The 22573-nt window shown below is 53.2% G+C and overlaps 2 protein-coding genes across 4 annotated transcripts; both read left to right on the top strand.

Annotated features, from left to right (window-relative positions):
• Nucleotides 1-3336: 3336 nt before the first annotated feature.
• Nucleotides 3337-21078, top strand: KCNJ4 (potassium inwardly rectifying channel subfamily J member 4). 3 transcript variants are annotated; one of them, XM_068142449.1, is made up of 4 exons: nt 3337-3956; nt 10753-10831; nt 15541-15716; nt 16904-21078. In XM_068142449.1, the coding sequence occupies exons 3-4, from the start codon at nt 15679-15681 to the stop codon at nt 18234-18236; spliced, it is 1371 nt and encodes a 456-aa protein (XP_067998550.1). In that variant the 5' UTR covers nt 3337-3956; nt 10753-10831; nt 15541-15678; the 3' UTR covers nt 18237-21078. The 3 variants fall into 3 exon arrangements, with proteins under 3 accessions (XP_067998550.1, XP_067998549.1, XP_067998552.1); XM_068142448.1 differs by lacking the exon at nt 10753-10831; XM_068142451.1 differs by lacking the exons at nt 3337-3956; nt 10753-10831 and adding an exon at nt 14868-14985.
• LOC137442777 (endosome-associated-trafficking regulator 1-like) lies at nt 12012-13118 on the top strand. The gene has a single exon (XM_068141751.1). It carries the CDS (start codon nt 12012-12014, stop codon nt 13116-13118), a length of 1107 nt encoding a protein of 368 aa, XP_067997852.1.
• Nucleotides 21079-22573: the final 1495 nt, after the last annotated feature.

Below are 22573 nucleotides of genomic sequence, written 5' to 3'. Positions count from 1 at the left end.
CATGAAAGCAGCCCAACTGAGCTCACCCAGCTGGGACATGTGGTGGGGCTTGGGTCTTCCCATGGAACACCCCTCTCTGCCATGAAGGAGGGCCATAGGAAAGCTGCTGGGAGGGCAAGGGGCACCTGGACACTTAGAGAAGGAAAAACTGGCACACAAAGAGGGAGCAAGTAAAAATAAACCTTCCCTCCTCCCTCCCTGCCACAAGACTCAGAGCCTTGCACCGGGTGTCTCCCTGCCTCCCAAAATACCGCCGGGTGCTGCCACGGCACCACACGGTGATGCTCTCTCCATGCCTCCCGTTGCCATGGTGACCACAAGGAATGTCGCCAGGGTGACAGGGAAGCGAGGGAGCTGGGATTTGGCATCAGCATCGACAATTTGGGATTGTTGGATTGATTTATTTTATTTTTTTCCCTCTCTTCCTCCCTTTAGTTCTATTTTTGGGTTCCCATCTCTGCCTCCACTGGCCTGGGAGGCTCCTCCCACAGACCTCCTGGGCCAGGCAGCAGTAGGTCCATCAAGGGCCTTTCCCCACTCCCGCCTGACTTGCAAGGTGATGGTGATGGCATGAGGAGTGAGGGACAATTCCTTCTCACTGAAGTATTTGCTGCCACCAGGAAGGCTTCTGGAAGTATTCAGCTGGGAGTCCCCCACACAGAACATTAGGGTTTGGAAGGGACTTCAAAAGATTGAGTCCAACCTCTCTGCCAGGGCAGGATCACCTAGACTAGGTCACACAAGAACATGCCCAGGCAGGTTTTGAATGTCTCCAGAGAAGGAAATTTCACAACCTCTTTGGGCAGCCTGTTCCAGTGTTTTGTCACCCTCACAGTGAAAAAGCTTTTTCTTATGTTCACATGGAACCTCCTGTGCTCCAGCTTGCACCCATTGCCACTTGTGCCACCATTGGGCATCTCTGAGAAGAGCCTGGCTCCATGCTCCTGACACTCACCCTTCACATTTCTGCCTTGGGCTGTGGCTCTGGTCACACTCAGACACCCCAGGAGGGCAAGCAGCCCATGAAATTCATGCCAGAGTGTCCCATGAGAGGAAAGTGATTTGACTTTCCCAGAGGTGCTGGGGAACACAGTGGGGTCAGCATCATGGGCCACCTCCATCAATCATTATCTCTGCCCTTGTGAGGAGGACAGCTTGGCTGGGGTGGTCATGGAGGACAGCCAGAGGAGGGTGATAGAGGGAGCCTGGCAGATGCTAAGAGGTACAAAACCATGTCAGAGCCACCTGGCTCAGAGAGGTCTTGAGGACTTGTGCTGGCTGAGCTGGTGTCTCAGGGAAGTAGGACTGTAGGTGGTCAAGCAGGGTCTGCTGTCATGATGGTTGTCCTTGACTTCATCCCCAGGCAGGACAGAGGTCAGGCAGCACTTGCAAACTTTTCCAGGAGCTCCAGCATCCACCCCTCCATCCATTCCTTTATCCATCCTTCCATTTTCTCCTCAATCCCCTCACCCACCTATCCATTCCTGTCTGTCCATCCCTCCATCCATCCATCCCTCCATCCATCCATCCCTCCATCCCTCCATCCCTCCATCCATTCCTTTATCTATCCCTCCCACCTCTTTCCCTCCTTTCCTTTATTCATCCCTCCACCTTTCCATCCCTCTGTCCCTCCATCCCTCTGCCTCCCTCATCCCCACAGCAGCATCGGGAAAGGTTGGCGGAATGGGGCTATTTTTGGGAGCGTCTCCCTAGCAACGGCTGCCACCACCGTCTGTGGTGGCTTTTCCATAGGTGCTAAAATATTCCACACTTCTTATTAAAGACGGTGCTGGTGGAGACAGGCGGGGGTGGCGAGTGAGAGCCACCCCAGGACTGGGGCCAGCGGGCCTGGGACAGCCAGAGCGTGGCACCCTGGGGGCACAAGGGCAGTGACAGGCTGGTGACATCCTCTGTGCGACATCCTCATGTCCTTCCCAATGGCCCTGGCCATGCCGGCCGCCTCTTGGCTGCACCAGGGTGCTGCCTCGTGCACAAGGTGCAGATATTCATCCTCCTGCTGCTCAGGTGGAGGGAGAGCTGGTGATGAGAAGCAAAAGGCAGAGAGGTTGAAAACCCACCTAAAGCCGAGGAGGTGGCAGGGGGATGTGGACGCCTGGAGGATTCTCCCACCTTGGGTAGGAGCAAGATGTCTCAGCAGCATCTTCCTCCCTTTACTGCTCAGAAGGGAAGGGCCGGTCATGTTGCCAGGGGCTGTTACACTTTGTCATGGGGCTCCTGTGCAGCTCCCAGCTAATAGGTCTTGGGAAGCAGTCCCATTTGCCCACTGTGAACCTGAACGAAGTCCCCACAGGGACAGTTGCAGACATGATGGAGGGAGTGGACTGGTCCAGTTCTGTCCAGGCGCTGCAGCCATCCAAGGCATCCCATTCATGCAATGTGGAGCAACTGTGGGCAGACCAGGGAGAGCTGGCTAGTGCAGAAGAGTGATGCTCCTCATTTGCAGATGCTTATCTGTGTGAAGAGCAGCTAAAAATACCCTCTGCTTCCCCTGGGGTGGCTTTGGCAGGTGAGAGCAGGCCAAACTCAGCACCACGGCGCTCTCTGATGCCGATGGGGGACAGCACTTCTCACAGCGTGTTATGCAAGGGAGCATCCTCTCTGCCAGAAGATCTTGGGATTTTGGGAGGGAGGATCATAATTGTTGCAGGATGGGGACCCACTCAAAGAGTGGGTTTTAATCTTTTTTAAAACTTTCCAGCACAGACCTTAACCCTGGGGACAGCAGATGAGACACTGAGATGGAAAAAACAACCTTGAGCTCTACCAGCCTGGTGTGGGGCTGTCCACAGGAGTCCCTATCTATAGCTGTTGCCTGTGGGGTTGGGGCTCCATTCAACCTCTAGCTTCACTGCCACAGGGTCCCCTGGTCCTTCACCTTCCCATCAAGAAGTCACCTCTTCAAAGTCCTGAGATGCTGCTGACCATGGAGATCTGGTGGAGCTTTCTGGGATATATTTCCCAGCTGTGCATCATCCTGGAGCCCTGAGGGCTAGTCCCTCCTTGCCAATATTCCTTGTCCCTCCATGTCTTGTCCCCAGCATCACCTATCCTGGCAGGATGACTCCAGCACTGCAGGATGGAAAGGTCAGCCTGTGGATGCAGGGAGCTGGTGACCCTGGGGCAAATGCTCTGCACAAGCTGGGAGAGATTGATCCTTCCTCAGGGCAAGGTGTCAGCCCAGCACTCCAAACCCAGGTGTGAAAAATACCCCATCAGTGGTTATTTCAGCCCTTCATGCAAGCCTGGTGGGAGGATTTGCCTCCCGGGGCACTCCCTGTCCCCTTCCTGCTGCCGATGGTTGCGCTCTCGTCTCCCCCATGGTGGCTCGGCAGCAGTGCCTCCGTGGCTCTGAGCTCACACGCGAGGATGGGCTAAAGTAGCGGAAAGCTGTTGGATCCTACCACAGAGTTACTGACTTCTCAGCTACAGACTGCATAGCAATCAGCGAGGGGGAGAGGCAGCCAGGGAAAGGGAGCGGAGTGCAAAGAGAGGAAGAGTGGAAGGGAGAGGGGGGATTTGGGAACTAGAGCAAGGGGGCAGTGAGAGGCATGGGGCGAATAACACCAGGCAAAGAGAGAGCCAGGCAGGAGGGGGAGACCTGAATCCATCGCCAAGCCACAAAGTCACATCAGTGCTCCGTGGGATGGATGCTCCAGGGAGCAAAACATTCTGAGGAGAGGCAGAGGCAGGAGGAGAACACTGGCGTGGGCAGGGCAGAGTTAGGAGAGGAGCAGGTCGCAGTGGAGCAGGTCGTCGCTCCTCAGGGGGAGAGGAAAAAAACAACAGCCAGAGGCGAGCGAGGGCTGCAGAAGAGACCTTCCTGATTCCTCCGGTCCAGCTGAAAGATTTCATGGTGAGATGGAGAAACCCGTCGCTTTCCACTTCCTCTGATGTTGGCTCGGCTGGAGCAGGCTGCAGCCCTCGGCAGGACCCGGGTAAGAGGCGGTGCTGGGGCGCGCTGCTCCCCTCGCTGGCATGAGAGCGGGGAGGGCTTTTTTTTTTCCCCTTAGGAAAATAATGCATTGTTTCATCTGCGCTGGCTCTGAGGAGCAGCTATAAATATAACTTAGAGAGAGATGCGTGGCTTCATGTGAGCGTGCCAGTGAATAATAAAGTTGCCTGTGTGCGTGCCATATGCACATATGGCTACCCGGGTGGCTGTGGGCCAAGGGACAGGGGTGGCTGCCTGCTTGTAAACCTCCCCAGCTTCTCTCCTCATCCTTCGCCACCCTGGCTTGGGTCTCTTTGCAGGTAACTTCTTCATTTTCTCCCCGTGTCTCCTTTACTACCTTCTCACCTGGGGCTGGGTCTTGCTCACCTTTCCTTTCTCCTGTTCTCTGTGGCTGAGGGTCTCAGCCAGTTCCCAGAGAGGAATGGAGCTGGAGACCTCTTCTCCAAGCACTCAGGCAGAACCGGGGCTCAAGCAGCCGTGTTGGCTCTCATGCTGCCCACGGAGCTTCTCAAGATCCAGACCTGCCCACCACCTTTCCCTTGCCTTACAGTTCTTCTAGTCCCAGCATGGCTGATTCTGCCAGTGGTGGTCCAGTGTCCACTAGACAGGGAGAGTGCAAATGGTCCCCTGAGTACTGGATTTGCCTGAAAGAGCTCAGGAGAAAGCCATGAATGAAATGCCAGAGAAACTCTGCCTTTGCTCCCTGTTGGCAATGCCAGAGTGGGAGCAGGTATGCAGGTTTGCATAGTACAGGCAGGTCACCTCACATGTCCCTAGTGCCACCTTCAGCTGCTGATGCCCTCCCTCCTGGGTGAATTGCCTAGAGACAACCAAATCTCTCTGCCTACAGCCTAGAGTTTCCTATCTTCACCACTCAGCTCTGGCTCCATCCATGGTAAAGTGAATGGCGGCTCCAGGGCCTCCTCCTTCTTCCCTTCCTCCCTTTCAGGGGGTGTGCTGGAAAGGGGAGTCGGTGACAGCGTACACGGGGGATGTGTGGCGGAGGTGACACGTCTCCAAGATTACCCTCCAGCCCTGCTCTGTGCCCTCCTCAGCTTCTCTGGAGGAGGTGTACACAGGAGGTGGGAGGTGTGGAGAGGGACCTGAGGCTTGGGGTCACCTGGTGCTTGAGGGGGGACAAGGGGTGCAAGGGGAGCATGTCTTGCCTAAGACTTGGGGATGTGCCCTCTCTCCATTCACCACTGGAATGCCCACAGATGCCTGAGTCACCCTGGCATGTGACTGCCCCTGTTTGTAGCTGCTGACTATAATAACATGTACAGGGGGAATATGTGGCTTAGGAGGGGACAGGGGGTCTTGGAGAAGAAAAGGGATAGCGATGGTGGCCACAGGGAGTATGATCTGGAAAGGGCTGATCTGGGAGGAAGTGGGGGATCCCTCTCTTCTGCTTATCTCCTCTTCTATCTCTCACTTTCCTTGGCTGCCAAGACCAAGTGCCATGCTGTGCAGCACTGGCAGGGGACTGGCAGGGGTCCTTGCCCCATGTGGCCCCCTACCACAGTTTGCAAGGAAAGCTGAGAAGCAAGGATTTGGCTGCAAAGGACCTGGAAGAATGGGTCCCTGCTGGCCTCTCCGGTCTCTGGGCCAGCTGAGTTCAGCTGCCAGCTACCACTCTGGGAGCACCTTGTGCCAGCAAGGGTGAACAGGCCACGGTGATGGATACCTGTGCTGGCCTCTTGCTGACATCAGTGCAGACGCAGAGCAGTTAATGGCCATCTATCCTCAGCAAGTTCCCCCTGTCCTGTCTCGTTATTGTGCTAGGTTGGCTTAGCCCGACAGCAGGGCCAGGGATCGATAGGTGGCTGCTGGCGCCTCAGCGATCAATGCCTCCCTCAGCCGCGTGGCTCCCCAGCCCGCCGCTGGCGCTCCCTTTTCTGTGAATGGTGAGGACCGAGCGGAGCTGTCCCCGCTCGCCTCGCAGCGCTGCGGAGCCGCGGCAGCCTGAACTCCTGTTCCTCGACGGCGCTGCTTCCCTGCCCCTTACCGAGACACTGGTGACGGTTTTCCTCCCCAAACAAGGTGGCTTTGCTGGGAATGTTCGGTCCTGAAGCCCTTTCTTCGGAGAGATGCCGATTCTCCGGCAGTGGGGGGCTCAATGTGGGAGGAGTTACATCTGCACTGATTCTTGCCCTCAGATCTCGTAGGAGTGTTCTCCAGCAGCAAAGGTGATGCGATGACCTGTGCAGATGAGGGATGGGAGCCAGGTGCAGTCCTGACCATCCCAAAGATCCATGCACCTCTATGCCCATTCCCTCAGGAGCCTGACATCAGGCAGTTTGCCTGAAGGGGCAGTTTCAGCAGTTGCTCTGCGGTGCATTTGGGGAGATGCCACCAGGGGCAGATGCCAGCAAGGCTGGCACAGCAGCACCACTGCTGCTTTCAATGGAAATGAAGGAGCAGAGAATGTAGTGCAAGGTATCCTCCAGCCCAGCACTGCCCCATGCCACTGGCCAGAGGCTCCTGCTGAAATTCTGCCTGTGCCAGTGCCAGCCCCTGGCACCATGGTGGTGGGCCTGCCCCTTGCAATCTGGACGGCTGGTTTATTTCTATGGCAACATTTCTTCTGAAACACTTCAGAGGGAGCCTGGTGCTGAGCGAAAATGAGAGAGACAGCATCCCTCACGCTGTCCCTGTGAAGGGCTTGGAGAGTGGACCCTGTAACCTCTTCTGCCTCTCTTATCTCTTTCCCTTCCTCCCTCCCTGGTGAGTGGCACCAGCACTGGTGCAATGAGTTGCCAGCCTCATCTCATCCATCTCTCTAAAGCCTCTTCTCCCTTTCCTTGCCTTTTCTTTGCTCTCCCCTGCCCTCTGGCCTGCTCCCTTTCTGTGTCAGGCCACGGTCTCTGCTGGTAGCCTGCTTAGGCACTCACAAAGAGGGGCCACCCAGGAGGAAACCTACAGAAAGAGAAGTCAAAAGTGACTTTGCTGTAGAAGGGGGAAAGCTGCCCCATAGCCCCATGAGAGCTGGATAGATTGGCTCCACAAGCAGCACGGTGAGGGCAGGGGCTGGAGAACACTGGGAATCCCAGAGGTGGGACAGACGGGTGCTTCATCCCTCCAAAAAGGTCAGTGGCACTGCAAAGAGGTGATGCCTGCCACAGGACTAGATCCCATTGACCCCAAAATCCCTCTCCACTGCCATTCATGTTGACCCCACCATTAATAAAGAGCCTAGTATCTGGGTGGAAGCAACCAGGCAGAAGCTACAGGCAGCACCGAGTGCTGGGGGGCGAGAGACAGGTGAGCAGGCAGGATGCCAGCAGGAGCAAGCATCACAGTCAGGAGGAGCAGGGATATGACAGCAACCAGTAATGATTATTGGTGGGAATATCACTGATGTAGTAGCATTTAAACATGGCTGCCATGGCCCACTTCACATCACTCTCCTCCTGCATCCCAGCCCATCTACAGCTGACAGCTTGGGGAGTCAGTGGGCAGGGAAGGGAGGCAGGGGATGGTGCTCTGTACCCGGGGTGTTGGGCAGCACATAGGCTTGGCATCTTTCAGGTGCATTTGCTTAACCAGACTGAGCAAGCTGCGGCAGTACAAGTCAGCAGACCTGTAGTGAAATAGTCAATCTGCTCTCCATGGGAGTGCAGGTTTGCAGCTTACCTGGGATGGTTGCTCAGCAGTGTTTCTGGTGCCTGGCCGGCATGACTGAAAGGGGAGAAGCTGGTGGCTCAGCTGTGCTCCTTGCTAGAGTAATGATGAGGGTTTGAGGGGGGAGAGATCCTTTTTCCCAATAGCTGATGAGTTTAGTGCTGAGCAGTCAGGCCAGGCTGGGAACTCAGCCCTTGTGCAGCAGCTGGGTGTGGAGCAGCAGCTGCAGCCTCTCTCGGCTGGGGGCTTGGCACAGAGCAGGCTTTGCCCTGGGTATTGCTCACCCTTTGCTGCTACTGCTGTTGTAGTCACCCTTCATAACCCATTTGCAGGTGCCTGCCTTGCTGGGTGCTTTGAGGAGGCACTGGCATGCCTTCCATGTCCTGTTGGAAGGGGCAGTGGGCAGGCCGATGATGTGAGCCACCCTTACTTTCCTTTTCCTGCACACCAATAACAACCCTCAGCCATCACTAGCCAAAAGCTGTTCAGGGAATAACCTCCTAGCCAGGACAGCAAAGGCTCAGGAAAGGCTCTGTGCTGGAGAGATGCTGAATCTTAGGGACACTGCTGTGGATGGTCTTTGGGCAAGTCTCCTGCAGGGCAGGATGCTCAGCAAAATGAGCTCCCAGGTTGGGAGTGTTAGAGGAGGTGCCCTTTGTGCTGGTGTAGTTGTGCTGGGAAGCTGGAAAAAGTGACCTTACTGTACTGCAGCTGCCCAGGATATGGGGACCCAAGGGACACCTCAGCACCTTCATGTTTTCTGCCCTTGTGGGTTTTGCACCAACCTTTTTGAGCTTGGACAGGGTGGCTGCTGGACTCTGTGTCAACCCCACTGCTCCTTCGGGAGCAGGTGTCACACCATCTGCAGCCTGCCTGCCACAAAAGCCTGTCTCCTTTTATGGCCAAGAAGACAACCCAGAGAAGGTCAGGGGCCTTCTGAGCATTAAATTTCCCTTGTGATATTGGCCACAAGGAACAACTCCCACCTATCCACTTGACATGAAAAAGTGGAGCTACTGCCCTAGCCCCATCCTCTCCTTACATTTGTGCTCGGCTGCCCACCAGCCCCTGCCTCTTGTCCACCTACCCCCTCTTCAGCTGGGGAAAGTGAGTGAGTGCCCATGCCGGCCCCACCAGCCCCACTGTGGTGTATCTCCGCTCTCAGCCAGGCTCTTGGGGAGCAGGCAGCTGCTTTTGCAGTGCCATTGCCTGGATGGTGCAGCCAGAGCAGGGATCACTGGGGTGGTGTGGGAGCAGGCAGGAGGTGATGCTGTCACCTTTCTGTGCCTCTTCCCAACTTTGTCATCCTGGAGACCTTTGTGTGGGTCCCATTTTTATCTGGTTTTTTTTTTCTTCTCCCTCTCTCTCTCTCCTTCTCTCTTTGCTTTCTTCTCTCCCCCTCCCATCAGTATGTGGGCTGATCACTGCTCAAACTTTTAATTCAGATGGTAATTGGAATAATAATACGGGCAGAATCCTTCTGGCTCCATTGCTGCAGCTGGCTTCAGGGAGCTATGAATAGCTCTGAGTCACACACTGAGATGGTTTAAACTTCAAATCATTTTGTTTTGTTTTGATATTACCCATCCCCAGGCTCCAGAGCTTCACGGGGTGGGGGGGGGTGGGGAATTAAAAATCCCCCCCCCCCTCCCCTCCCTTCTCACTCCACCCCAAAATATAAAGAGGGCAGAGGCACATTAACAGAAATCATCGTTTGGAGAGAGAAGCTGGTCAGCGGATCATGCCTCGCGGAGCAGATGGGGACTGTTGGCACTTACTTGATCTATTTATAATTATTGAACGAAAAGGCAGAAGTGTGTATATAAAAATGGTATAGAGTTGATTGCAGCTTCCTCCCCTCACCTTCCATATGTCACTTGCCTTTTTAATACGGTAAAGCTCCTGCATGGTGGCTGCGCCTTCGCTCTACAGCACCTAGCACCCGGTCCTGCCGGCACGGAAGAGCGAGAGCTTGGCCACTCTCTCTTGTGGTAAGACAGCCCCATGGCACCAAGCTGCCCTATGAGCCCTGGTGTGAACCCTGGCAGTAACCGTGAGGAGAAGCAGAAGAGACAGAGTTACAAAGAGGACGGAGAGGACGTAATGAACGCTGCAGGTCTCCGAGGTACTGCAAAAAGCCAGTGGGGTCCCTGCTCTGCTGCGAGTGTTTCCACTCTGACCCCCTAAAAACCGAGACGACGTCTGCTGTGTTGTCACCACACCCAAGCCATCGGGATGGGGCTGTGGATGCCGATCTCAAAACCAGACGGTGCTACACAGCCGGCAAGAGGAATAAAGGCATGAGGTGCAGCGCAGCCAGCGGCTGTGGTATTGACCACAGACAGGAGGGAAGCATTTGCCAGACAGCTCCACATAAAGCAAAGACTAAGAGTGTAAAAATACCCTGGGATTTTTCCATCGGCGTTGCTCACGGCGTGCGTCCCAGAGCACCAGATATGGTTGTTATAAAAAGACAAGTGGGGGAGTGCTTCAGCGTGGACTTTTCTGTTCTGTTTCATGAGACTCTTCCACCGCAGATTTGAGGAAGGATTGACAATATATGATCTGCTTTGGCAGAAAAGCTCTGGAGAAAGCCTGGGATGTATGAGATGCTGCACCATGTACTGGGGATGGAGTGATGGAGGCATTACATCAGCACGACGTGCCCTGACTTTATTAGCCCGTGGGTCCCTTGGAAAGGGGTGGCAGCAGCCCAGCCCCATGCCTCTGCCCAGGGGCAGGTGTAAGGCAGGCTGGTGTGATGGTGTGATGGCTGGAACACAGTGTCACCCAGGAAGGTGGGGATGACTGCAGCAGGACAGCAGTGTCCCCTGTATTGCTTAATCTAGAGTGCAGGACAGGGAAAGTGATTGGGAATCAGGGAAGGGCAGCCCAGGCTGCAGTGATGGAGGCAGCTGTTGGCCCCTGGAGATCCAACTGTCTGACAGCTTCAACACTGTAAGACAGTGGCTTCAAAGCCATGCTGCAGTGGCTTCCCGAAGTGCTGGGGGACCTCCTCAGCCCATGAAATATGTGGGTGCTTGTGTATGACAGGGACAAGGTAGCAGAGGGATGGAGAGGCAGATGCCTCTCCTGCCTAGGGTCTCCCATGGTATCCCATGCTGCACCCACCAGTGTGGTTTCATCTCACTCCTCAGGAGCTGCTGCTGATCGCCTGGCTTCCCCCTCCACATGTGGGTCCCAGGAAGGAAAGCAAGCTCCCAAAAAGGTCCTCAGGTACGTTCCATGATTTGCATCTCTGTCCTTGGGAAGCCCTTCCTTCTCCTTGCCTGTGTGACAGGCAGCTGCCTGTTCAGGACACAGATGTCATCCCTTTTGCTGAAGGGATCCCTGAGGTTGCCCCTTCATCACATTTGTGTTTCAAGTTTCTAAGGAGCAGCAGGACCATTTCACAGCCATTTGAACCGAATTTGCTTAAGGTTCAGCCCGGTAAAACCCCTAGCCTCGCTTAGCTGCCAGCATCCATTTTTCAGACAGGTATGTGCCTAGGCCACCTACTGCTGCCAAGGGATGTTGGCTACCTCACCTTTTGCTGTGGCATCTCCTGGGGGACTTAGATGCTGGCCCAACACGATGCCAGTCCCCAGCCCAGGGCTTCTCGGCTGCTCGTCTTTCTTTCCCGTGGTGGCACTGTGTGCTGTGGGGGTGTGTTGGGGTGGAAGTGGTAAGTGGGTTTATTTTTGTTCGTCTCCTGGCTCGTGCCACTTGGAGTTTGTGGCGCTCGGTATTACTAACGCTTCCCTGTGCCAGCTGGCAGCAGGGGATGAATCAGATTGGCAGCATCACAGCATGGACCCCTTGCCAGCTGATTGGCTCGAGGTGATGCCTCTGGCCAAAGTGCTGGCGATGTCTCTCGCCTCTGCCCAGGGTGAGTCCTGGCACCAAAACACCAGCAGCTTGGTCATGCTGGTGTCTTGGTAGCCTGTTGGGCGGAGCTGTCCCCTCTGCCTCGCCCTGCCTGCCTGGGGACAACTGGTTCCTGCTCCCTGCTGCATGCCGGAGGTCTCAGGTGGCTTCATAAGCTCATCTCTGCCCACTGGCAGCACTGGCTCTGTGACCACTCATTCTCCTGCTGCCGAAAAAGCACTTTTGCAGTTGATTGGTTCCTCCTCACGCCCCCCTTCCCCCCCCCCCCCCCCCCACTGCAGGAGCTCAAGTCACACAGTGACATCACAGATCTTGGTGATTCCTGTTGTCCCCATGGCAAGGACACACAGATGCCTGCTCCCCCTCTCTGCTCCTTCCCAAACACCCTGGTGGGATATCTAAATGGAGGAATTTTGGTGACTACTTCTTCCTCTGTGGGTATCACTGAGGCTCCAGAAGCTGGCACCTTGCTTGTCAGTGTCACCTGCCTGCATGACCTGCATTCCTGCAGCCCAAAGCATCCTAGAAAATGTCATGGCTGCATGACATCTCTGGGACAATGGAGAAGATCTGCCTAGGATCTCAAGGCTTGGGAGATAATGATGACAACAATGACAAATTCAGCTACTTCTGTCACTCCTTACATCCTCCAGCTGAGGGCAAGAGCTATGACAGCTTGGGTGACAGTCAGGTAGAGGATCTGGGAGAACCCAGCCCATTTTCCCTAAATCTCAGGCACTTTTACATGGTGAAAGACAGAGTGAAAAACAGAATGCATGCCAAGATGTTGGCTGAACACACACTGGAGCTTGAGGAGAAAGCTCCAGAGTTTCAGAAGTCATTTTATGAAGAGAGAGAAATCCCTGGCTACTTGTCCAAAGATGAGGACCACAGCTGGACCAATCCTCTTCCTGTGCATCAAATGTTGCATGTTCTCCAAACTGCCAGTACAGCACCAGGTGGCTCTTATGACTCTTTCCAGTGCGGCATGGGCAAGCACTCGGGGATGGATGCCTTTGCCCCATGGGCCCATGCTGATGACCCTTACCTGGGGTACCCAGAGCACACCAGGGGAGCAGAGCCCCACATGCTGCCTGAGCAGGTCATCGAGGGCAGAGAGTTCCCTTCCCTGCAGCTGGCATATGATGTGCTCAGGGCAGAGAACACCGTGCTCAGGAGGGTGATTGGGAACTTGCAGAGCTCTTTGGAGAGGCAGACATGCATGGTACAGAACCTGGAGAAGCATCTGAGGGCCAGCCTGGCCAAAGAGGAGAGTAAAGCCCAAGAGCTGCAGTACTTTGTCCAGCAGAGTGAGCAGACTCTCCGTCTAATGACCCAGCGGGCTCTGGAGGCAGAAAGCAATGTGGAGAAGCTGAAAGAGGAGATCTCTGCTCTCCAGGGAGAGCTGCAGTGCTCCAAGGCAGAGAATGAAAACCTGAAAGCAGGCCAAACAATGGACATGGGGGCAGTGAAATGCAACATAGACTTTGCTTTGCAGAACCTCCACAAGATAATAACAGGTGCACACTGGTCCATCAGACAGCTTGCCTCTGGAGCAGAGTCACTCTGTTTTGTTGCTGAGGTCCTTAAATCTACTGGCAGAATGTCCACAGCTGAAGCCGAAGAAGAGTCATGAGCTCAGTTCCGTGAAGGTCCCATGGATAAGGGCATGGACCGAGACTACAGATCTTCCACTACAGCCTGTACTAAAACTTTGATGTGCTTGAAGTGTGTGTTCAGATTTGTAGCCTTTGTTCTTCAAGGAAATAATTCTCTTGTCATTAAGTACAAATTGCAGGGGGTGATGTCCTTTGACTCACCGATGCTCTGCTCTGGCACTGTGGAAACAGCAACAAACGTTTCCCAGGCTCTGAGCTGCAAGGTCCAGCCATGGTGGGTGCTGCACAAGAGGTTGTGCCACTGCTCCAGCTGACTTGAGCTCTTGTGTGGGAGCCAGGAGGAAGCACAGCAGCATGAGGTGCAGTGCTCTGACACTGTGTGCACACCCCTTCCCAAGAACAAAGCCCTTGCATTTCATCTTCTCAGTGGGGAAGGGAAGGTGAGGGACAGAGATCTGAGTGCTGCTGTACATGCTTTCAGTGAGCAGAAGTTCCAAAGCTCTTCTTTCTTCTTGTTTTGGAAGAGGCCCCTAGAAATTGTGCACTTTCCAGCAGCTGGGGAAAAGGGGTGGTGGTGGTGGGTGGTCAGAAACCTTTAGGAAGTTGTGAAGTATCCATATGTGTGAGCTGTGGCAGTGCCTTTCCTCCCCTATCAATGTCAGTGAGAGTGGCTAAGGGTCAGCTTGGATTATCCAGGCTGGCTAAGGAAGAGAATGCCATTGCTCTTCTGGCTGGTGTTGTCATAGAGAGGTACACCCACATTGCTTGCCTCTCTCATCTCCTTAAGACCTGTGGGGCTCTGCAGTGCAAACTCAGCATGCAATCACCGAGTATACATCATAGCTTTATTCTGGCAGGATCATTTGTGGGCATGAAGTGACCTTTCTTCATCTCTTAGTCATCCCTTGATGTTGCTGGTGAATTTAGGCTACTGACTCCAGTTTCTGCTGTAGGTTTACCCAGCTGCACAACAAAATTTCCCCTATCTGGCATAAGTGACCCTCCTTAAAGACTTGCATACTGCAGGGTGATGAGTGGGTGGGTGCTGGCAGAGTTCAGACCCAAAGTGCTTTTTCCTGGTGGGAATTTTGGGGCAGCCATTCCCTTTTACCTCTACATAGTGAGTTGATGACTACAAGGTTGCTGTCTTCTCCTGGTTCCATAATACCCTTGGTCTGAACAACCATGTTTGTGTTGCCACAGAGCTTAAAGTGCCTCAGTAACCTTGGCCTCTGGAAGAGAAACTGCTGGTTTATCTTTATCACAGGCATGACAATGGCAGTGCTTGCACATCAGAGGTGATGTCTGCAACTCCTTACTTTGTGTTTTCTAGTCTGTGCTCCTGCCTTGGGAAAGCTGGTGATCGGCCTTAGTCACACGAAGCCCCCTTTTGCACCACTGGTGATGAGACAAGGATAGATCTCAACAATTTTTCCATCCCAGACAAGATCGCTTGCTGCTCTTCTCTCCTGTCCATGCGTGATGCCTTGCAAGTTGCTGTGAACCTTGCATCTGACCCAAAAATACTTGGATTTTTCTAGATATGGCAATCACTGGTTGCTCAATGGTGAGGCTGGGAGGAGGCAAACTAGCTGGCTCTGTCTGCGTCCTGTGCTCCGTCCGCATGGCTGATGTAATCCAAAGGCTACAGTGCAGGATTAGCAAGGGTGTACAAAGCCCTTCCTAATCTGTGAGTCATTACCCCTTCACTGCATATTTACCAGCAGCTCTGGGCAGGTGGGATAGGTCAGCTCTTGAGTCTTCAGTCTGCCCATTCTTCAGTCCAGGAAGGACTGGGCTGGGACATAATATCTGCTGGACATCCTTCCCCAGGCTTTGCTGCTGAGCCGCTCCTCGGATGCTGTACACAGGGCATGTTGCAAGGTCTGTTTGCTCTAACTGCTTTCTCCTCAGCTACCCCACAGCCTTTTCTTTCCATCAGTTCTCCTTTTTCCTACCCACTGCTTTTCTTTTCCTCTTTTAAAGTGGGGGGAGGAGGAATGTTCTTCACCCCCTGGAGATAAATCCCCTCTAGATCAGGCTGGGTTGACAGGAATCCCTCAGAGTGGCTGTCTATGTCTGTGCTTTGGGAGTCCTTCTGTACAAGGTATTTAGCCTGGCTGAGCTCTTGCCCTACTGTAAGCTACCATATTAATATAATAGCTCAGGACAAGGGCCCTTAAAGCTGATCAACCATTGTGTCCTTGATCTGGAGAGCAGTGACTAGCCAGCCTTGCACTTCTCCTGGTGGAAGATGCTGGGGACCATGAAGGCTGCAGGTTGTGTAACTCAGTCTGCTTCAGGCAGGCTGTGGTGTGATGCCCAGTGAACACCTCCAGACCCTTCTAGAGCCAAAGGCTGTGAGCCCTGCACTCTGGGACTGCGATGAGTGCTGCCAGGGGAGGTTCTAACTGGTTTTGCTTCATCCTTCTCTGCAAGGCACGTGCCCAGGAGCAATCACAATGGCAGTGTGGGTGCCAGCTCACCAGAGGTGAAACCTGGAGCTGCCTGGTCTCATGTGAGTGCTGTTGCATGAGATCCTGTGCCCTCCCAGCTCCTGTGGCCCCCTGACACCTGATGATAGAGCAAGCCATGGGCAGCGTCAGAGTCAACCGGTGAGTAACCCTCCTCTCAAGGACTGCTGCTCCCCTTTGTATCTTGGTCTTCCTCATCTGGCCCCTCAGGCCATGCCTTCAGTCTGCCTTTCAGTATGTTCTTCTCAAATTACCTACCAGGGGCTCTTCTGCTCCAGGTATGGCTCCTCTATCATTCTCCAGTCCAAAACATGCCATATGTGGGTGGGGGCAGTGCTTGGAAGACTACTATGGAGGAGAAGCAGAGCACTGCATGGTGCTGGACTGGAAGTTTCAGATTCCAGCAGCACTGCAGAAGTCCTGTCCCCTTAGGGATCACAACTAGAGCCATGAGATGAGGATGACAGCCCATGCTGGTGAGCTCCAGCTGACATGTCAACACCACGGAGTGGGAGTGAAACACAGCCAACCTGAGGGGTCCTGAGAGGTTGCAGCTCCATGATCACAGGGGCAGAGTGGTTTTGGTGGACCTGTGCACTTCCTTGATTTCCTCAGTGGTCAGAGCATCTTCTGCCATGTCTTTAAGGAGTATCTACAACTTTCCCAATGGCACATGAAGGGCAGTGGCAGTGCAATCTGTGAGGGAAGGAAACTGGAGGGGCAAATGTCTCCTAGAAAGTGTGTGTAGCTTCTGCCAGGGAAACTGGCAGTGCTTTGGCTGTTGATCTCCAAATTACACCTTTGGCTTCGGATGTAGGATGCTGGGAGCCACATATGTTGCTGTGGCAACAGAATTGTCCTGAGCACAAGAAGTGTATAAACATTGTCACCAATGCACCATGAAATCAGTGAGGAGAGAGGAGGAGAAAATAGCACTTCCCAGCTTTACATAATGCCAGGGCCAAAACGCGGCCAGACTGTGAGTGCTGGCTCCCAGGCTTCCCACCTGTCCCAGATGCTGTCAGCTTTTGAAGCTTTGGCTCTCTCCTTACCAAAAGGGCTAGAAGGTAGCACAGTGCTGCAAGCTTCTCCTGCTTTGCAGCCTTTTCAGGATTTTGCTAGATGCAACTTCCTGGCAACTGAGCTCCACCAATTTGGTCAGGGTGGCACCAAAGTGCAATAACCTGGGACACGTGGTGTTGCGATCTTCAGCACCCTGGTGTGGTAGCCCTTGTGAGCCACCCACATGTCTCCCATCCTCACTGTCTCAGTGGTTGCTGTTATTCTCCAAGTATTTCTGCTGGAAACAGCTGCATCTTCTCTTCCAGGTACAGCATCGTCTCGACTGAAGAGGATGGCCACAAGGTCTCTGCGCTGGGCAGCATGAACGGGCACAGCCGGAACGGGAAGGGCCATGCCCCCCGGCGGAAGCACCGCAACCGCTTTGTGAAGAAGAACGGCCAGTGCAATGTCTACTTTGCCAACCTGAGCAACAAGTCTCAGCGTTACATGGCTGACATCTTCACCACCTGTGTGGACACGCGCTGGCGGTACATGCTCATGATCTTCTCTGCCGCCTTCCTGGTCTCCTGGCTCTTCTTTGGCTTCCTCTTCTGGTGCATCGCTTTCTTCCACGGTGACCTCAACGCGCCAGTGGTAGGAGGTGGTCCCTCCCTCCTCAAACCCTGCATCATGCACGTGAACAGCTTCCTAGGGGCTTTTCTTTTCTCAGTGGAGACACAGACAACCATTGGGTATGGCTTTCGCTGTGTGACTGAGGAGTGCCCGCTGGCTATCATGGCGGTTGTGGTCCAGTCCATCGTGGGCTGCGTTATTGACTCCTTCATGATCGGCACTATCATGGCCAAGATGGCAAGGCCCAAGAAGAGGGCCCAGACTCTCCTCTTCAGTCACCATGCAGTCATCTCAGTGCGGGATGGCAAACTGTGCCTCATGTGGCGGGTGGGCAACCTGAGGAGGAGCCACATCGTGGAGGCCCACGTCCGAGCTCAGCTCATCAAGCCCTACATGACGGAGGAAGGAGAATACCTCCCGCTGGACCAGAGGGACCTAAATGTGGGCTATGACGTGGGTCTCGATCGTATATTTTTGGTCTCCCCCATTATTATTGTTCACGAGATTGATGAGGAGAGCCCACTGTATGGGATTGGCAAGGAGGAGCTGGAGACGGAGAACTTTGAGATTGTTGTTATCCTGGAGGGGATGGTGGAAGCCACAGCCATGACCACACAGGCACGCAGCTCTTACCTTGCTAGTGAAATCCTCTGGGGCCACCGTTTTGAACCAGTTGTGTTTGAGGAGAAGAACCACTACAAAGTAGATTATTCACGCTTTCACAAGACCTACGAAGTAGCCGGCACTCCTTGCTGCTCTGCTCGGGAGCTGCAAGAGAGCAAGATGACTATCCTACCTTCTCCCCCACCTCCCAGTGCCTTCTGCTATGAGAACGAGCTAGCTCTTGTCAGTCAAGATGAAGATGAAGATGATGAGGATGAAGTGGGCGTAGTGTTAGGGGGCAGCACCAAGGAGGAGGGAGGTGTCATCCAAATGATGGATTATGGAAGCCACCTGGACCTAGAGCGACTCCAGGCAACTCTGCCCCTGGATACAATCTCATACCGCAGGGAGTCAGCCATCTAACTCCTCCAACCTCTCCATTTCACACCTGTTGCCCATCATCTCCTACTCTGTTCTGCACCCATACGTAGCTGGATAAGTCCCTTGACCACCAAAAAATGCCTCCCAGGACTGCCTCTCAGCCTCTGAGTACATCAAGGCCTGGAGCTGCTCTGACATGCTCCCTTTCCCGTGAACTCATACTGCCTGGAAGAGGAGTAAGGCTACACTACTCTTTCCGTGCCTGCAGTGTGTGCTAGGGCCCCTTTCCTGCCCAGAGCCAGGAGAGCAGCATGCCTGTTTTCTTATCTCTGGAGAGACGACAGGAGCCCCTGCCCTCCATGGACAGACTGAGACTCACAGCAAATGTTTCTGCTGATGAGGCAACAGCAGACTTTGTGTCCTCCCTCAACATGAGTAGGACCCATGGCTGTCAAGACTCACGACCGTCACTTGGAGAGGAGCAGTACCTAAGCACTGACCACATGAGGCTGGATGGGAGAGTTTAGGACTCCTGGAGGTAGTGGAGAAGGATATCAAGGGAAGGGTTTACTTGCATGTTTATTGCTTGTTGCACATGACTCTTTCTTTGCATACAAACCAGAATGAGAACTGAAATCCATATTCTTCCACTGCAAATGCCAAGCTAGGAGACAAGGACACTCTGAGTAGCCTACTCTGCACTCTCCTTGGCTTTTGGCATCTGTCACCTCCAGAAGCAGCTCAGCTCCATGGACTAAGTCCTCCATGGACTCAGGCCAAACTCTCCCAATCCTCTTGAGAAACACATCCTGCTCCTCTCTTGAAATGCCTAGCAGAGGAGGCAGGGCCCTGTGCTTGCACACTCAGACTGCTCCCTGGCACGGTATGGCTGGGATGACAGACAAGTGACCTGACTGGACAGCAGACCCTTGATTTTCTCCTTTCACCTCCTCGGTTCTTCTCCCTGCTGCCATCAGCTGTAAAATGAAATTTGTAACTATTTATTTTTAATAAAGTCTATTATCCCAGGGAGAGGTTTGGAAGCAAAGGAGAGATCCCAAGGCTGCAGCCTGGTACAGAGACTGATGAGAGTTATTACTGTGGTGTTTCCTGTTTGTACGCTGTTGGTGCCTGGAAGGTCCACCACGAGGGCTCCCTTGTTTTGGACCCCTCTGGTAATGACCTACAATGAGAGGCTCAGAGAATTTTCTTGAGGAGAAGATCATAAAAAATGTATGAAAGAAGCATCTGAATTAAATTTACCAGTAGGATGGGTCAAACAATCCTGCTTGCTTTGAAGATAATGAGAGTTTTGCTGAGGGAAGGGTTATAGATATGCTCGATGAAGAGGCAGAGATGTGTAAGACAGAGCTCTAGAGGTAAGGCTCAAAAAACATAGAAACCTCAAAGCCTCTCTTTTTTTGTGATAGAGGCAAGTAGGAACTAGGGGAAATGAGAGAGAATGCCAGCCAGTGTTAGACCTGTAGCATCACTTTGCTGTTATTTCATAGAAGATGTGAAAACCTGGTGAGCCTTTTTTCTTCAGGAGCAGCAGAATCACTCCTTCAAAACTGTAGATGATATGAGGACAGAAAGACAAGCAGGTAGCTCAGGAAGCTGCTCTGAGCACACAACAGTTGTGCTATGGGGGAGAATGGCTAAGAAATTATGTCCCAACCAACCCCTGATGTATCAAAGCAGAAAAATAGCATCTTGATATCAAATTGGAATCGGTTCAAGAAGCAAGAGGAAGCGGGGAAGAAGCAGAAGGGGAAGGAAGGAAATAGCAGGAGAGGAAGAAGCAGGCACAGCAGGCAGGCGGAGGAGGAAGGGAAAAAGAAGAAGAGAAAGTGATATAATAAGGGAGTGCAGATGAGAAAGACCAAGGATAGAATAAGGAGATGTGTCTAGACCCAGATGTGGCCATTTCTCAACCTGGTGTGTAGGCTCTGTGGGGACAGCTGTCCTGTGCTGGTTTGTTCTGCAACCAAGCAGTGATCTAACTATGGGAAGCCTTGCCAAGAACCAAAGAATAGCAGGTGGGAGGATGACAGAAGAGCAGACAGGTGACAACTGAAGCATAGAGCACCAGGAGAGGCAGGGAGAGAGGAAAGGAATCACTCCTGGTGCTTCCCTTTCCTCCTGTTGGGCACAGAGTAGGGGCAGAAGCTCGTGGATCATGGTGACTCCTGATTTTTTCCCCTGTATGATTTGATACACAGTCTTATTGTTCCACCTCTGTCCCACCTCTCCTACCCATTGCTAATTAATGAAGTTCCTCCCTTCTTTTATTATTTATTTATTTTCCCCAGAGGGAATAAGCAGGGGCTGGTATTGACCTGGCTTTTAATATAGCTTTCAGAGCTGTGTGCCTGCTACTGGCCATGGCAGCGGAAACAAACTAATGGACCGAGAGAGAAGGACTCATGCGTGAGGACACGAGCATCCAGGACACAGGCTGGGAACTCGTATGGCTGGGCACCCCCTGGCCAAGGTACAGCATCCTTCAGAGGGGCATGGTAGCACTTGGTGGGGATGAAGTGCTCAACAGAATGTTAGCTCTTGGGAGGCTTGTCTCCAAGAAGTGAGTGTCCAGGGAAGCCATACAAATACGGGGCAGCTGAGGTGCACCAGGGCCATGGGCATGCACAGCTGGGGTGGCTGAAGCAGCACTGCTACTCCTTGCTTCAGATGGCAAAACTCTTGGGGAGAAAATTGTGAGAAGAATACAATAATGCTAAGGGAACAAGCACCACATAGCCACATTGGGATCCCAATCTACTCCATATGTTTGAATCATGTCATGTTTGGCATCATGGTGGAGAAGACACCAAAGCATTGAGGAAAACCCAACTAAACCTGTTCACAATAAAACTGGGAGAAAGCTGGCAATGCTGTCACATCATTGGAGAGGGGAGAGAGTTGAGGACAGGAGAGAGAAAGGGGAGAGAAATGGGCTGAGGGGAGGGGACAAAGGGAAGGAGGGGAACAGCCAGAGTGCAAGAGAACAGAGATGATGGTTAACCTTCTGCTCATCAGGCACTCCTCCTGCAGATCACAGAACCATAGAACTGTTCTGGTTGGAAAAGACCTCTAAGAGATGTGCTTATGTTGACAAAACAGCATGTTCCCTGGGCACACACAGCCCATCTGACAGCATGGTGCAGTCACACACCCCTCCCCCCACCCCCAGTAAAAAGTGGTCTTCTGCCTCTGCAAGCTGCACCCAGACACAGAGGCTCTGCTGATAGGTAGGTCTACATGTGTCCTTTTGTACCTGCACATTTGGATCACAAAGTGCTCATGCACAATACACACTGTACATATCTATGTATATATGCCACACATGAGGGCATAACCCATCCTAAACCCACGACTTCATCCCACAGACACCTATTGATGTACACACAAATGCCATGGGACAGCAGCATCCATCTCAACAGGCAGCTCTCTGGCTGTACGCTGGGGACTCCTTTATGCAACCCATAAAATGCCACCAGGAGAATCCTCCTTGGAAGGCTATTTTCTGTAAGAAAAGAGTGGACATTTTTAAGGAGTCTGCAAATAATCTCTCCAAGTCGTTCACAAGTGTAAACACAGCTGATATTTTGGCTTTTCATACAATATGTGGAGCATCATCTTTCAGATAGGAGATGCTTTCTTGTCCTGTGCTTGCCAGAGAAGATACCTCTATTACAGATCAGGGCATGATGTCCCTGGGCTCTCTCTCTCTCTCCTCCAGAAACGGACTGCTTTCCCAAGACATGGCCTGAGGGGCTGGCAGCTTGCTTTTCAGGAGGAAGACATCGCTTCTCTGTTTATCTGCCCGTGACCTGGAGTACTGTGTCCAGTTCTGGAGCCCCTATTACAAGAGGGATGTGGAGGTGCTGGAACGTGTCCAGAGAAGGGCCACAAGGATGATCAGAGGGCTGGAGCACCTCTCCTATGAGGACAGACTGAAGGAGTTGGGGCTGTACAGTCTGCAGAAGAGAAGGCTCCGAGGTGACCTAATTGTGGCCTTCCAGTATCTGAAGGGGGCCTACAGGAAGGCTGGGGAAGGACTTCTCAGGCTCTCAGGTAGTGATAGGACTAGGGGGAATGGAATGAAGCTGGAGGTGGGGAGATTCAGGTTAGATGTGAGGAGGAGGTTCTTCACCGTGAGAGTGGTGAAACCCTGGAATGTGTTGTCCAGGGAGGTGGTCGAGGCCCCGTCCCTGGAGGTGTTTAAGCCCAGGCTGGATGAGGCTCTGGCCAGGCTGATCTAGTGTGGGGTGTCCCTGCCCATGGCAGTGGGGTTGGAACTAGATGATCCTTGTGGTCCCTTCCAACCCAGAATGAAACTATGAAACTGTGAAACCTGTACTTCTTACCTTTCTTAC

Source organism: Melanerpes formicivorus, unplaced genomic scaffold, assembly GCF_026170545.1.
Source record: "Melanerpes formicivorus ecotype bairdi unplaced genomic scaffold, bMelFor1.0.p_v2 SCAF_8, whole genome shotgun sequence".
Taxonomy (NCBI): domain Eukaryota; kingdom Metazoa; phylum Chordata; class Aves; order Piciformes; family Picidae; genus Melanerpes; species Melanerpes formicivorus.
The sequence above is the reverse complement of the archived record's forward strand: the minus strand, read 5'-3'. Positions and strand labels throughout refer to the sequence as shown.

Bases quoted from the DNA above. Each gene is read 5' to 3' on its own strand.
- LOC137442777 (XM_068141751.1), top strand. From the start codon at position 12,012: ATGTCATGGCTGCATGACATCTCTGGGACAATGGAGAAGATCTGCCTA.
- KCNJ4 (XM_068142448.1), top strand. From the start codon at position 15,679: ATGATAGAGCAAGCCATGGGCAGCGTCAGAGTCAACCG. The intron at 15,717-16,903 runs GTGAGTAACCCT...CTTCTCTTCCAG, and splicing joins GGCAGCGTCAGAGTCAACCG to GTACAGCATCGTCTCGACTG.